General features: G+C 36.0%; 1 protein-coding gene across 10 annotated transcripts in view; it reads left to right on the plus strand.

Moving 5' to 3' along the window:
* LOC122403096 (potassium voltage-gated channel subfamily H member 6) overlaps positions 1-15932 on the plus strand; it is a 295338-nt gene that overhangs the window by 147146 nt on the left and 132260 nt on the right. For all 10 annotated transcript variants that reach the window (XM_043406413.1, XM_043406418.1, XM_043406419.1 and 7 more), the window contains one exon: positions 13835-14021. In XM_043406413.1, the coding sequence (XP_043262348.1) occupies positions 13835-14021 (187 nt within the window). The remainder of the gene's footprint in view (positions 1-13834; positions 14022-15932) is intronic.

Here is a 15932-nt window from a genome sequence, read left to right on the forward strand (position 1 = left end):
AGGGTGGTCTAACCGGGGACCGTTTCCAGAGAAATCTGAAACCGGCATCCGGCCAGACCTAGTCCTTTGGAAATTGCATGCTGTCCGTGAAAAATTGTGACTTCCTCAAAAACGGCACTGTTCATTGTCGAGTGTAGCGGAAACCCTTCACGTGGCGGCAACATACCGCCCACCTTGAACGATTCGCGTTCAATACGTGATCCTTAGAATAATCTTTAATTCTATAGTCCACACAATTAATACAAGTCCAATAACAAAGAACGAAAATCCATACAACACACAAATCCTTACAATTAACATGTTATCCTAACATTAATACACAATAAACTGATAAGCGTCCAAAAATACAGGATATACCTAAGTTACAATTATGAGTGTCCAAAACTATGAGTGTCCGAAACATATCAAAGGTCCCGCCACTGTTCTACACTTACACTTATGTGTACATAAACATTGGCACATTAAACTAAAGTGCAGTCCGTCCATCTGGTGTCTTTGCCCCTGTAGTCGGCACCGACTCGTGGTCCACAGGTAGCAGGCATACCTTGGTCACTGGCCTTTTTACTAGGCCATCAGCTGTTCGTACGGTCACTACCCTAGTGACCTTGTCCTGTCCTGGGTGAATGTCCTCGATCCGTCCAAGTCGCCATCGTAAAGGAGGCAGGTTGTCCTCTTTTATGACGACCAGTGTGCCAGGCCCAAATCTACCTGGGGTAGAGGTCCGCCACTTGTTCCGCTGTTGTAGCTGGTGCAGGTATTCAGATTGCCACCGTTGCCAGAAGTGCTGCACCCGCTGCTGTATAAGTTGGAACCTGCACAGTCTGTTTGATTGAATATCACGCACATCGGGTTCGGGGTGTGCCGTGAGCGCCTCGCCAATCAGGAAATGTCCGGGGGTCAACGGGTCCAGATCCGTAGGATCAGTAGAGAGAGGAGAGAGAGGGCGGGAATTAAGGATTGCTTCCACCTGTGTGAGCATGGTGTACAATTCCTCGTACGTGAGAATGGTCTCACCAATGACCCTTTTTACATGGTATTTTGCTGATTTTATAGCGACTTCCTCAAAAACGGCACTGTTCATTGTCGAGTGTAGCGGAAACCCTTCACGTGGCGGCAACACAAGCTGTTGAAGTTGCGATTCATTTGATTTATGAGGACTTCAACTCGGTCGAGCTTTTAAGAAGTTGTGAAGATGGAGTCGCACAAAGCGTAACGAGAACTCAAATTCTAAAAATTACAATATAGCGTTAATGACGTTAAACAACGCATATAAATATTGGAAGAAATAGTTTCAATTGCTGTAGAATAACGAACGAGCGTCGGCCGAATAAAGCTGTAGTAACGACGACGAAGTGTACTAAAACAGGTCGATAACTGCTTAGAGCTACTGAAAAAGAATCATCTGTCAGTTTTCTGACGATCCGGAACAGTTGATTGAAAACTGTTATTTTAAAGCATTCTTTTACGTTTCTATAAAAACGTAAGTCAAAGAATCTTAGAAACCACTCGTTCGACCTTCTTCGAATTTTGTTCAATTATTCTACATAACATTTTTCTTTTGCAAAACTGTAGTCATTATAATTATTATATTTTGTTAAAAAACATACACTACATCGAAGATAATAGATTTTTATTTACGAACCCAAATTCTTTATTTCTGAAAGTGAATGACTCCATCGCGTTGAAATTTTCTTGCTTTCTAAAAATTGGAAAATACAGTTAAATGTTACTTTAACATCTTCTGAGAAGAAGTTTTGAAACTCTTTGATAAAAGAAATTTTCCCTACAAGAAAAATTCGCTACAAGCATTACCTAATTCCAGACACAATGAGTCAGTGTCCAGCCTTAAGATGTCGTTTTCTTTTATTAGAATTTTTTCTTCGTACCGAGAGTGTGTGATAAATTGTCGCGACACAAAGACTCGCGACTTGACCTAAGGAAATTACGAGCATCCCCGTTCTAGTCCCTCGATGCATACAAATAGCTGTTCAGAGACAGACCGGCGCGGCTCCGAAAGTAGAGAAAGGTCGTCGAATGGGGTTGATTCGTTTCTCCCTTGATATATGTGCGCCGATGGATATATCGTAACAAGAGTCCCGGGCAGCGCGTGGGAAATTCTCATTTCGCGTTCGAAATGGTTGGAAATGTTCCAAACGAAACTACCGTGAATTTGTCTCCGCCCTAACAGCGCCGCTACAAGTTTTCCCGTGTTTCTTCGTACGGGGGTCGCGCAGTATGAAATTTTTCCAGGCTTCCGCGACGGCGTTAGCCTGACTGATCCCGCGCGCCAGAATTTCCGCGAAATTAACCAAACCCCTTTCACCAGTTCCAGGTTAACGCCGCAGCCGTTCCCATAGTACGGTTTTTATGCCCAATTACCGAATACGCTTCATTTTCCGGTGACGCTCGGTGGCAAATGTTCCAGAGAACGTCAGCAATGCGTCAATATCTTGTGAAAAATTACGCGCGTGTGCTTGATATTTTTTTTGAAGTGATTTTAGAAATTTTATGGACAAAATCAAATTTTTAAAAAATGTTCAGATGTAAATTAAATTTTTTGAGTGACGTCATTTTCAGCAGGAACTTTTAAAAATTGTTGTTCTATTGTTCTATAACATACTTCTATACATATAGGGTGTTCGGACACCCCTGGGAAATATTTTAATGGGAGATTCTAGAGACAAAAATAAGACGAAAATCAAGAATATCAATTTCTTAACTGAGGCTTCGTTAAAAAGTTATTAAAGAATTAAATTAAAATATTTCAAATCGTTCTGAAAAAATTATTTTTGTTTGCGGGGGTTAATTGCAATCATGTTTGGTGAATAGATATACCCCCGAAATCCTATGTATTTTCGAAAAAAAAATTCAGTAGGTGGACAAATTGTCGTTCTACAGAGGGACTTTAAACATTAATAACTCTTTGACGAAGCCTCAATCAACAAATTGGTATTCTTGATTTTCGTCTTATTTTGGCCTCTAAAATCTCCTATTAAAATTTTCGCCAGGGGGTGGTCGAATACCCTGTATTAGAATTTGTAGCTGATCAGAAACTAATTTTCTATACCTCTACAAACCGAACCACATATGTACTTCTATTTCTATCCGAGATCTTATAAACTACATAAAGCTCTCGATAAAAGACGAATGGAATACAAAATGAAAAACTACAAAAACAACCAACATACACAACATCACACAAGACTTCTTCATGGCAGTAAACACCAGTCTTATTACTAATAAAGAAAAAACTATAATGTCCAGATTAAGAAGTGGCCATACAAAAATAACACACGACTACATCCTCGACAAAAGAGATCCACGAAACTGCAACTCCTGTGGAAACATACCACTAACAACAAACCACATTCTATACGAATGCAAAGAATTTGACCAGCAAAGATAGGTTTATAGCATCAGATCAGATGCGGCTCCAACATCCAAGAACCATATAAATGGTACCTTGAAATTCGTGGGCGACTCAAATCTATGGCACAAAATTTAACGATACAAATGTGAGAAGCGGCATCGTTAATCGTCGGTAATGACCCAGATGTCGATGCGAGGTAAAAGAAAACCAAAAGAAGAAGAAGAAGAAACTAATTAATTTTTATTTGGTAAATTTGTCTATCAGACTGTCAAAAGTGTTCGAAAACTCGTGAAAAGTCGTGACGACAGTTACGTGGAACATCCTGTATATTTAAACTAAAAAATTATTGAATGAAACGATAAATATTAATTCTCTTTACTGGTCTGTTTTGATCTTAACATCAGTAAAAGAAGATCATTCCTAACCCCGTTGGTGCATTACAAACAAACCAAGCTGAATAATAGGGCAAGTGTTCGTAAATAAAATGTTGTATCGGAATCTTCGGTGGTTGACAGAGGTATTGAAATCTCCGTAAAAAGAGTTGTCGTATATTTGAAAATCGTTGAGAAATTTCTGTGGAAAACAGGAACTTGGAAATTCCGGAATAAACAACCGCCTCCTCGCAACCATTTCTCACTTGCTCCCCAGAAATGTCCATTCCGCTTTGAGGTTCGCAAACTCCTCGCGGAAACTCGTCTATAAAACACCAGGCCGGTCGTTCGTACGCTTCGAAGGAGGGGTGGGGAAGGATGGTCGGAGGGTGCACAAGTGCATCGGTTGGAGGTTAACAAAACAAAGTCCAACCCCGTTTACATTACGGTTCACACGCACAGACCGTTTCTCTGTATCGCGTTGCGGCCCGTCAGCTTCTGTATCGATTGGCAAGTCTGACCTAACACTGACACACTTCACTCGCCAAGTCTGACCTCTGTTCCGTATCGACCATTGCCATAATCTTAGGGTTTCCACGATTTATCGCGGAACACTTTTCCCGGCCATTTTCGGGATTAAAGTCACGCGTCGTTGCTCTGTGCCATCGACTTCGATTATCGACAAGACGATTCGCCCGTCCAGATGCATTTCCTTGATGGAACGAAGGCGTCGTCGTCGAGCGTTCGGTTGCAGCGGCGTGTTACGGTCAATGTTATTGAATAAAGCAACGGCCACACCGCGACAAAAGCGGGATTTCGAGACTGTAGCGAGGAACGTCGTTGAATGTTTCAGTGCAGCGGAGGGATATATCAATATTGATTTTTTTCAAGGAAGAATCGTCCACCGAGAACTATGTGCGACGAATTCCTACGATGATGTTGACGATTTGTCCTTATACAGGGTATTCGGCCACCTCTGCGAAAATCTTTAAAGATTCTAGGGTCCAAAATAAGACGCAAATCAAGAGTACCAATTGGTTGATGAAGACTTCGTTAAGAAGTTATTAACGTTTAAAGTTGAATCCATCATGTCCTTTGAACATCCTAATAACTTCGATAATTTTTGAAGTTCAGGTATAAGGGTTTGCAAATATATTTTTCCAATTATATACTTAAAGAAAATGTAAAAAAAGGAAATTGATTTTTTCAAAGGTTCACACTAGAATACCCCCTTTAGTGGACTTTTTACTTATATTATTTGTTTTCTGAGACACCAAGGTCGCCTTGAGTTTTTTTTAAATTTGATCGCTCAATTATGAATAATAAATTAATAATCCTCGGGCGGCCGATGAATTGAAAGTTACAGGGTTGGCCGACCTTGGATTGATTATGAATTACTGTACCAAGGTGTAGTAGGTATTAGTAGCATTTTTTACAAATTTCTGTCGTTTGCGTTTCATACTGAAGCTATCAATTTCTTTTAGCCTTATAATACTTGTCCAAAATATACTACGGAATTATTGCTGTCAGTTCAAATATTTTTTTGCGTACACATTGGGATTATTTCTCACTTTTTACTATTACTGAATTCCATCGATTCACCATATTAATATCTGTGGTGAAACTAATATTAATTTATGTGTAGATACTGTACTCGTAGTAACCATGTTAATAAACACTCCGTTTTCTAATCACCTTTATTGAAAAATATTTTAGTGATTAATTATAATTTTTTTTTCTCATTTTTCACATTACTTGATAAAATGTAAAAATTCAAAATAATAAAAAACTAATTATTAACTGCACGTCGTCCTTGATACTGTATGCATTTAATTTTTAATATTTTCTCATACAGTAAAGAGTTTATAAGTAATTTGAGGCAGTCAAGTTAGGTGATTCATTCTATACAAAGGATTCAGAATTTCGGGGCTTCATAAATTACATTTCCTATTCTTATCTCGACAAGCATTGAACACTGAGAATGTATTGTGATGACAGTACAATATTTTTGTTATAAATCTGATACTTTTGAGATACGAGCTGCGTGGATATCGCTGCATCGTTGTATCGATTTTTCATAAATTTCTGTCTTAATCTCTGCTACCTTGTTTTTCTCTTTTTTTTTAAATCTCGAATCGTTTGATATGCGAACAAGAATACATTTTTCTACGATAAACTTCAAAACTTCAACGAATGTCTGAACTATATTGTTATTCAAAAATCAACGATTTAAATAGTACTAAATCAGTTCTTATTTGAAATCGTACTATTTTGACAAATATATTCATGTTTTTTTTTTGATACATGGTACAATAGAATCTTCATAATCCGTACTGAAAACTCCTTCAGTGATTTTAACTAATTAAAACTAAGTGAATATAGAAATGTATTTTTACAGAAATTATTGGATACGTAATTTTTAACTTTTTAATGTACACTTCATTCGTATTTAAACGTGTTACACAAATTTTTTGTAATCATATTATATTTATTTATTTATTTTTCAATGTAATGTCACAACTCATTTTCTCATATACATATATCAAAATAAAAGCTATGCTATATATTGAAAAATAAATTTGTTTTTCAATTGAAACTACTAAAATTTCCCTTTCTTCTCGTGGACTCTCATTTGTTTTGACTGTTTTTTACTAACAAGTAACACTACCCAACTGATACTCACCGATTTGAATAAAATTTAACATACTTATTAAACTCCGAAAAATATTAAATACGTGTTTTTTTGTTTCGGCTAAATACGCTTTTTAGGGGTAGAAAGCACCCCTCAACCTCTGGAGATGGAAACGTTTGTGGCTAATTATTTCTTAAAGGATACAGTTTCTGAAACAAGTACTAGATCCAGAGTTGTATAGTTCAGAGTGATGCACTTGATGGTGTCCTTGAAATTGACCTTCAAGTCGATTTTCAAGGTCAATTAAATTTGGAAATAATAAGTCGGACTGACCGGATTTAGCAGTTGCCGGACCTTGAACGCATCCTGTATTTATAATCAGTAATTTTATGCGATGACTCTAATCTGTCTTCAGAATTGATTTGTTGCGTTATTTTCCCAAAAAAGGAACAATCAGACGGTATGGGAAAATAGGCTCAAATTTATAGAAAAAATATGAAGGAGAAAAAAAGTTTTGTAAGTAACTTCGGAATAGAAGTAAAGATAAGAAAACATAAAATGTCACTCTAATTGTAAATTGAACGTTACATTCATGCTATATTAGAAATTTTCATTTTTTTTTAACAGATTTCGAAAAGGGGGAGGTTACTATACAGGGTGTTCGGCTACCTATAGTAAAAATTTTAATGAGCGATAGTAGAGGCCAACATAAGACGAAAATCAAGAATACCAATTTGTTTATGGAGGCTTCGTTAAAAAGTTATTAACGTTTAAAGTTCCGCTCGTACTGAATTTTTTTCTCGAAAATGCGCAAGATTTCGGGGATATGTCCATTCACCAAAAATTATTGTAATTGATCCCCGCAACCGAAAATAATTTTTCCAGAATGAAAATATAATTTGAAAATATAGACAAGGATAATAAAGAAGTAAAAATCCTTACAATTCCTGCGGGAACAACTGGCTTCATTCAACCATTGGATGTCTACGTATTCAGACCGTGGAAAAACTTCCTGAAACAATTATCGGACTTAATTCTCTTATACAATTATAATATTAACCTACATTTGAGGAATAACATCCTCAAAATTCAATCATTAATCCACACTCAATTTTCGTCACCCCGATTCCAAAACATGATTAAATATGCCTGGTGGAAAAGTGGATATATTCAAGAAAAACCAGATAGATGTGAAACGCCTGTCGATTTCTGTTTAAAGAATTGCGGTACAGTCTGCAAAATCTGCAATAACATTGCAGTTCTAAAATGTGCGTGGTGTACTAACTCTCTGTGTATGGAGCATTTTTTTGCCATAGAAGATACAGCTATTCCTCATTATTGTCATGAATATAAAGAATAATGCCAATTACCATGGAATTTATATTCATAGACATATGTGAAAAGAAATTATGAAATCGCCTTCACTGGCTGGATCTCGATCACACATCTCACCTTATTTGAATGAATAATCAACTTTTAATTTCTTTATTGATCGAATTATTACTACTCTTGCCTTAATTGGTTGAATCAATAAACAATTTTAAATTACAGAAGCTTGTTTCATTTACAAACCACCAACGCTCTGGCAATGAATGTAAAATTTTACGCTCTATCGATTCTCGGGGTGAAAAGCAAAATACTCCCTTTGATAAACGAAATGATTTTCAAATGACCTTGAAAATCGACCTCAAGGACGATTTCAAGGACGCCATCAAGTGTATCACTTTAAACTGTACAACTCTGGATCTAGTACTTTTTACAGAAACTGTAACCTTTAAGAAATAATTAGCCACAAACGTTTCCATCTCCAGAGGTTGCGGGGTACTTTCTACCCCTAAAAAGCGTATTTAGCCGAAACAAAAAAACACGTATTTAATATTTTTCGGTGTTTAATAAGTACGTCAAATTTCATTCAAATCAGTGAGTATCAGTTGGGTAGGTTTACTTGTAAGATCAACGAAAAATAAATAATACCATACCATCATCAATGTTTAAAATTTTTAATATAAGTAGAAATAGTCAGTAATGAACACATACATAGAAGCAACGCATAAATAGCTATTTCTGCCACTTTTTAGACACGAATTGTACATCAAAGGCCAACATGTTCAGATTAATTTTTTAATCGAAACAATAAACTAAAAAGATACTAGGATTTTACAGACTGTGCATTATTAGCCGGATATCCGACATCATTGAATAGTGATCCCAATTCTCTTTTGAAAGCGTTAAAATTCCTTCTGGAGGGGCGGGGAGGGGGGGTAGTTTTCTTCGGTTGAGAAACGCTGTTCTAACCAAACAAGGAATGTAAGCTGGCCTAGTTGCGGAACTCACCCTGTATACGAGCAAGATACTGTATACAGACACAGTCGTGACTCTTAGCGGTATTATTGTGCAAACGGTTGTCTAAAAACGGCGCCAAGTACAAACTTAAAGATACAGAACTGCTGCTAATGTCGTAAACATTGTCATTCATAAAATCAACGCAGTATCCAGTGTCTATATAAGCGTTGTTTTCCATTACCTTTATTTTTACGTATTTTCTTCTTTCTTTTCAAATTTGTAATATTATTGTTACTAGTGTTTATATTAAAGGTTTTCAACTACCAGTTAATAATACGTGTAGCTTTTTTTATAAAGGGGTTCCGAAACATGTCTTTTGGTATAATTTTTCTTTCGTCTAAACTTGTACAATTATCAAAATCAAATGTGTGTTTCTTTTTTTTAACAATGTATACCTATTGTACTCATCGTCGTAAAGAATTTTGGATTCATAGTGTTGTTACATTTATGCACATGTTTCTTAATTTAGTAATTATTTACTTTAGAGATTACTCACCAATTTCGATGACATTGAGATATGTTGTCAAGGTCGCTGTTATGAAGATTTTTTTCTCTATACATATAACCGCCGCTCGGTCTTAGTTTCCGAGATTTTTCTTCAAAAAGATCGCTGCTACTACAATGAATTCTATCTAGACGTATGTGACTGTGACAGCGCGTGTGTAAGCGTTGAATCGCCGATTGTTTATTATTTCTATAGATACATCGAGATGGCCGGCATTGGGTGCGTATAACGGATGTGCTTAAAAACTCGATGTGAGTAGTCGGCCGTCTCACGGCCTAACTATTCTACCTAGTAATTAATGTAATGGATTAAGTTTAGGTTAGATTCTCTTATACCGGCCGCCGTAAGGCGGCCGGCCACGCATTCATTTTCTATTTCAATTTTCTTTATTAATATTATCCGACATTACATTGACACAGTATACATTATTTGACGTTGGTCATCATGATTTTAATACAAGAGTACCTGCATTTTTTGATATAATGGCAGACATTTTTCCAATTTCTGTTAACAATAACGATAATAGTAATAATAATAATAAAGAATAAAGTTTAATATTTTATCTCCAACTCAATCCGAGGCTAATACAGACATAAAATTATTTTTGCAAATATCTCGAAAACGAAGGGCGAGCGGCGGTAACATGTATAAAGAAAAAATATTCATAACAGTGACCTTGACAACATATTTCAAAGTCATCGAAATTGGTGAGGAATCGCTAAAGTAAATAATTACCCTTAATTTTTCTGAATAGGAATATCCTTACAAGGAACCATCGCGAACGGTCCGGCTTCAATTTTGATGAAACTTTGTACACTTATAAAGCAGCCAAAAATAATCGACACGTATTTTTTTTTAGCTGCGGTAACTCGAGTTTAAGGGGTGAAACCACCCCTTGAAGTTTTGGCTCGAAACGGATATCTCGAAAACGGAAAGACATACAAAAAAATTGTTAATGGGCGAGGTTGATGGTTTCTTATGTACAATAACATGGTGTTAAAAAATTAAAAAAAATACAATTTGTTTATAACAAAAAAAATTTATTAACTTAATTTTTCATTTTATTGAAATTTTCATAATGACAAAAAATGACGAGCATTTTATTCCAAATCCATTGGTATGCGATTTTTTAAAATTGCCTCCTACAGTTTTGCAGATTTTGATGATTTACATCTTGCGCGCACATCCATTATGGTAGTAGCCGTTCTAACTTTGATTTTAATGAAGCACTGTAGGCTTGCACTAAATTATACAGTAATAAGTAGCGAGTAATAATAACAGTAACAAGTTTCTTAACAGCAACGAAAGGATTAATTATTTTTATTGCCCACCTATGACATCGTGGCAAAGGTGGAGCGATTTATAAATTATAAATATATGCAGTGTGTATAACAATTATTCTATATAGTTCCGACAATAGTGGTACTCGTCGAAAAAATGTTTGAAACATAAAGATTTCTTACACCATGCGCATTTAATTATTGCCACGTCACCGCAAATATGACATGTTGGCTCATTTTCAACAGAATAGCAGTACTCAACAGGATTCTGGAATGCATTTGGCTTTTCATCTATAAATCCGGATTTATACCAGGAGTATTTAATAAAATTTTGGAACCTTGGCGATGAAAATTGATTGTGGACCAGAGATTGAAGTTTAATTATATTATTCCTAGCGTGGAGATTAATGTCGTGATTTAAAACGAGAACTATATCGGAAAATCGGCGGACGAAATTTTTCCAAGTGTGGAAACCGTAAACATCCAGTGGTTGAACATACTTTGTTCCACCTTTTGGTATTATAAAAAGTTTTACATTTTTACCCTCGGGAGTAACTTCGTTCACCGTCTTCTTACAGTGACCACTCCAGGAATCAAGAATTAGAACTGTTGCGGCCCCAGTATTTGCGAAGTAAATCTCTCTTAACCAGGTCTTGAAATGGTCCGTAGTTAATTTGCCTGACTTTGAAGCTACAAGATATACATTGTCAGGGCGAAATAAATGTTGTTCCACAATCGACCCGAAATGTCCTGTACTCTCTTTCAGTACAATAAATAATGGTGACAGTAATTGTCCATCAGCTGAAATGGTTGGCTGGATGGTCTAACTATGAGTGGTGGATGACACTGATTGAACACCTCCTTCTACGATTTTTATACCTTCTTCAGCCAAAGTGCGCCCTGAATGTAATTCCAAATTAAAACCACTTTGATCGGAATTGTAAACATTGTGTGGTTCATTTCGGGCTATATATGATTTTACTTCATTCACGAATGCGCTGCATTGCAAATGAATATCGTCTTCTCGATTTACCATATTTGTGGTTACAAATCTGGTAATTTTTCTGGAGACTAATCTAAACATCTTTTTAAAAGTATATAGCCAAGTATATCCGGCTTTAAATGTTTGTAAATTTTCTATGTCCCTCGCTTGTAAAGCCCATCGCCGTAGATCTACTTCATGCACAATTACTCTTAACTGCCGAGCTTCCATAAATTTATTAAATGTATACTCTGCAATACGTTTTATCTTTTCCTTTTTTGTGCCACCCTGTTCAACTTGTAAAGCCCATTTACGAAGCATTCTTTCGGATTTCACGTGACGGAATTTGGAACGTACGGTGTCTAATTTTAATCGCTTCGACTTCCCGCTGTTCCAGTACGCCACAGCTTTCCTTTTATATTCGAATGGGATGTATTCCTTATTCGAATGACATACAACGTCTTGTTCGTATATGTTTGGAATATTCGGTGTCCTATTTTCCTCCTCTTCATCTACCCACAACCAGTTCAAATCAGCATCCTGATTTTCTTGGTCGATAGGCGTCCCGTCCATTTCAACACACGTTTCATGTTCAACCAGGAATGCCGTGTCTTCGACACTTCTTACAATTAAATCGAATAATACATCCCTTAAATTTTCTTCTGCGCTATTAATTGGCGTGGGTCCCTGGTTCCACTCAACAAACGCAGCAGACAGTAAAGTTATTACATTAATAGGATTAATATTTACCATCTTTCCGAATACAGTAAAAGCTGGATACATGCAACAAAAGATTGGCTGGATAAGTGCAACGTTTAAATGCCCAGAATCGGCACCTCGGCTGTATGGATAACCAACAATGTTCTACACGCTTATAAAGAGCTAATTGCAATATATATATATCCAAGTTCACCCACTTATCTACCAACAAATATTATTTTCACATGACAAGGGCAATCAATTTAATTAACTTTACGATATGTCACGTTATCAAAAGGTATAATACAAACTCCATTTCAATATACCCATTTTATCATGTTTATTACAAAAACCGTCTCGATTTGAAAGAATGTTAATAACAACAGAGATACAGATGCACATACTAATCTCATTTGACACGTATTTTTATTATACAAATTACACAGAATGCTTTTACAACAGTGAAGATTTAGATAACGTGCGTAAACTGCATGATAGGCGAGCCGCAGAAATGACAATATTTATTTATTCAATTTGTATTTTAAAGCAAGTACATCATGAGAATAAGTGTATCTTTATCTCCTGGTATACACACTGTATGTATTTATAATTTATAAATCGCTCCCCCTTTGCCACAATGTCATAGGTGGGTATAAAAAAAAATCTTTTCATTGCTGTTAAGAAACTTGTTACTGTTATTGTTACTTGTTACTTGTTACTGTATAATTTAGTGCAAGCCTACAGTGCTTCATTAAAATCAAAGTTAGAACGGCTACTACCATAATGGATGTGCGCGCAAGATGTAAATCATCAAAATCTGCAAAACTGTAGGAGGCAATTTTAAAAAATCGCATACCAATGGATTTGGAATAAAATGCTCGTCATTTTTTGTCATTATGAAAATTTCAATAAAATGAAAAATTAAGTTAATAAATTTTTTTTGTTATAAACAAATTGTATTTTTTTTAATTTTTTAACACCATGTTATTGTACATAAGAAACCATCAACCTCGCCCATTAACAATTTTTTTGTATGTCTTTCCGTTTTCGAGATATCCGTTTCGAGCCAAAACTTCAAGGGGTGGTTTCACCCCTTAAACTCGAGTTACCGCAGCTAAAAAAAAATACGTGTCGATTATTTTTGGCTGCTTTATAAGTGTACAAAGTTTCATCAAAATTGAAGCCGGACCGTTCGCGATGGTTCCTTGTTAGTCTGACCAATATTAAATTCCTTTGCAAGTTATCATTAAAGATTCAATACATTTTGAGTTATCCCAAAATGAAGAAATAAACAGACAAACGTACAATAAAAAATTACTAAAACTGTGAAATTCGGTTTAGATACTCTATAAACTTGTAAGTCATGGTAGCCCAAAAATTGCACAACTACAAAGTTACAGTTTCATTTACATAAATATGTTTCTTCAGTTATAGAAAAGTGTTTCAATAGGAGGACCGATATTTTACAAGAACGTGTTCTGTTTAAATAATCGAACGTTCGAATAACAGATTCTTGAAATGGTAAAGCATTAAAGTAACGGAGGTTCGAGTAAAAAAGATTCTACTGCATTTGAAATATCGTTTATTCTTGGTACCCGGTCGACCACGAACGTCTGCTTGCATCTAATGGAATCGATTTCTATATTTTCCAGCCCACTAACATGTGGTTCGCCCACAATGATGGAATCTTGGGGTCCTGGAAGGACTGGTACACCCCCGCCCGCTCTTCCACCTCCGCCAGCTGGGAGCAACAATGGTGGTGCAGCGTTTGCAGTAACCGCAAACGTTGCACAGCCCAGCACTACAGCGCCGATTGCCAGTCCCGAGGGGGTGAGCGACGTAAGTAACAAGAACAGACTTAAAACTAAATGGCTATAAGAAAAAAGAATGTTACGAAACATTTTTAAAAAACATCGAATCGAATTCAATCGAACTTTAACCGATTGTGAAATATTTTTGCTCGTGAGAATTTTTCCATTCTTTATGATCTTTACTTTTAATTTCATTACTTTATCTCAAATTAAATTTATTATTATAATTCTTTCTACATACTGGACTATCGGAATACTTTTATCGACTGAAAGCAACGTTATCGTATTAATTTTATTATTTTTTTCTTTCATGTATTTATTGCAAATGGTGTTGCAATAATGGAGATTTATTATTCAAGTTGACTTGGAGTGAAACGTTGTCGAAATTGAATACAGTCCCCTGCATTCGAAAAGAAAATTGTTTTATGTTGTGTAAAATTGTCAATATTTCGGTCCAGCGTGTCTAAGGATAGTTTTCGGTGTAGAGATTCTGGTAAAATGCAAGGTTATGGTATCGTAAAAAGCTCGATCTAATAGCGCGCAGCTAAGTTATACAATTGGAGCGCACGTATAGCCGTTTAGAGTATCGGGGATGAAACCACCCCTCGCGCTTACTGCTTCCATCCGTTTCAATTTCACAAGCATCCCCGATGGTCGAGCGTAATGGACGTCGGTTGCGTTATCGAGCCGAGCTAATAGAATCAGCGGCAGATATCCGGAATTGTCCGTTCCCACGAGAATCGTCGAATTTTAAAGATTCCCATGTGCTTCTGCCAGTGTCAACGTCACACTAAGGATAACGTTTTCACCATTATTATCCCAAGCATTTTACTTCTTTTCATCCATCGTTATACAGGGTGGTCTATGCAACTTGTGTAAAAAAGTTGCATGGCTCGAAGGGATACACTATGCAGTGCATTTATCTTTTTTTATAGATGATGGCGTTTCGAAGATTTGAAGGTCAACTTCATTTTTTTTAAATATGGAAGAACATCAAATTCTGAGTAAAAAAGTGTTGATCTGTATTAGCCCTAAACCTAATAACTAACGAGTAATTTCACTTTATTTCTTGACAATTTTCACTGTTCTGCAGAAATCTGTGACAAAAATCTTCAGTTTGATATTATGCGAAGAAAATTTTCAAGAAATAAAATAACAGTACTCATTAGCTATTAGGTACAGCGCTAATATAGATCAATACTGTTTTACTCAAAATTTAATATTCTTCCACAGTTTGGTACAAAAAGTATAGTATTCATTTTAAAAAAATAAAGTTGACCTTCAAATCTCTAAAACTCCACCTATAAAAAAGACAAATGTACTACATAGTGAACCCCTTAGAATCATGCAACTTTTTTATATTTTGGAAATTATAGAAGAGCACAAATTACGTGGACCATCCTGTATTATCTGGCACTCTTACTGCAAACATTATAAGACTACGTAGTGATTCGCTACATTCTGTAATACGCGCATGCAACAAAGCATAACATTTCGATCGATGCAAGGTTAACATTTTACGTTCGATCGAAGTAGAAAATTGACGTTGGCGTCTCGTTCCATTTTTATTGCTTTACTGGCTGTTATTGGATTTAACGCAGCGAAGTATTTTTGCTATTCGACAAAATTTAACATCCCCCGCATTTTTCACCATTCAATTTAGCGTCGAAAATTACGTAAGAGTGCCAATTTTCAATAACTGACAGCTGACATAACTTTGCAACGGGCGTGTACGCACTAATTTTACGACCAAGTCACTTTTTTTACAATTTTCTTTCCCCTGAAAGAGCCAGTTGGCTTATCGTTTATTTTTGTTCCCGGAACAAATTTTCCCCTACAGAATAATCTGGATTACAGAATGAATTTCAAAAAGTAAGATGAAAATTCCATTAAAAAGTCATAAACATCATATGCTTTTACATACTTTCCATATGCATAG

The sequence above is a fragment of the Colletes gigas genome, unplaced genomic scaffold (genome assembly GCF_013123115.1).
Source record: "Colletes gigas isolate AHSC1104 unplaced genomic scaffold, ASM1312311v1 Colletes_gigas_Sc00044, whole genome shotgun sequence".
NCBI lineage: Eukaryota > Metazoa > Arthropoda > Insecta > Hymenoptera > Colletidae > Colletes > Colletes gigas.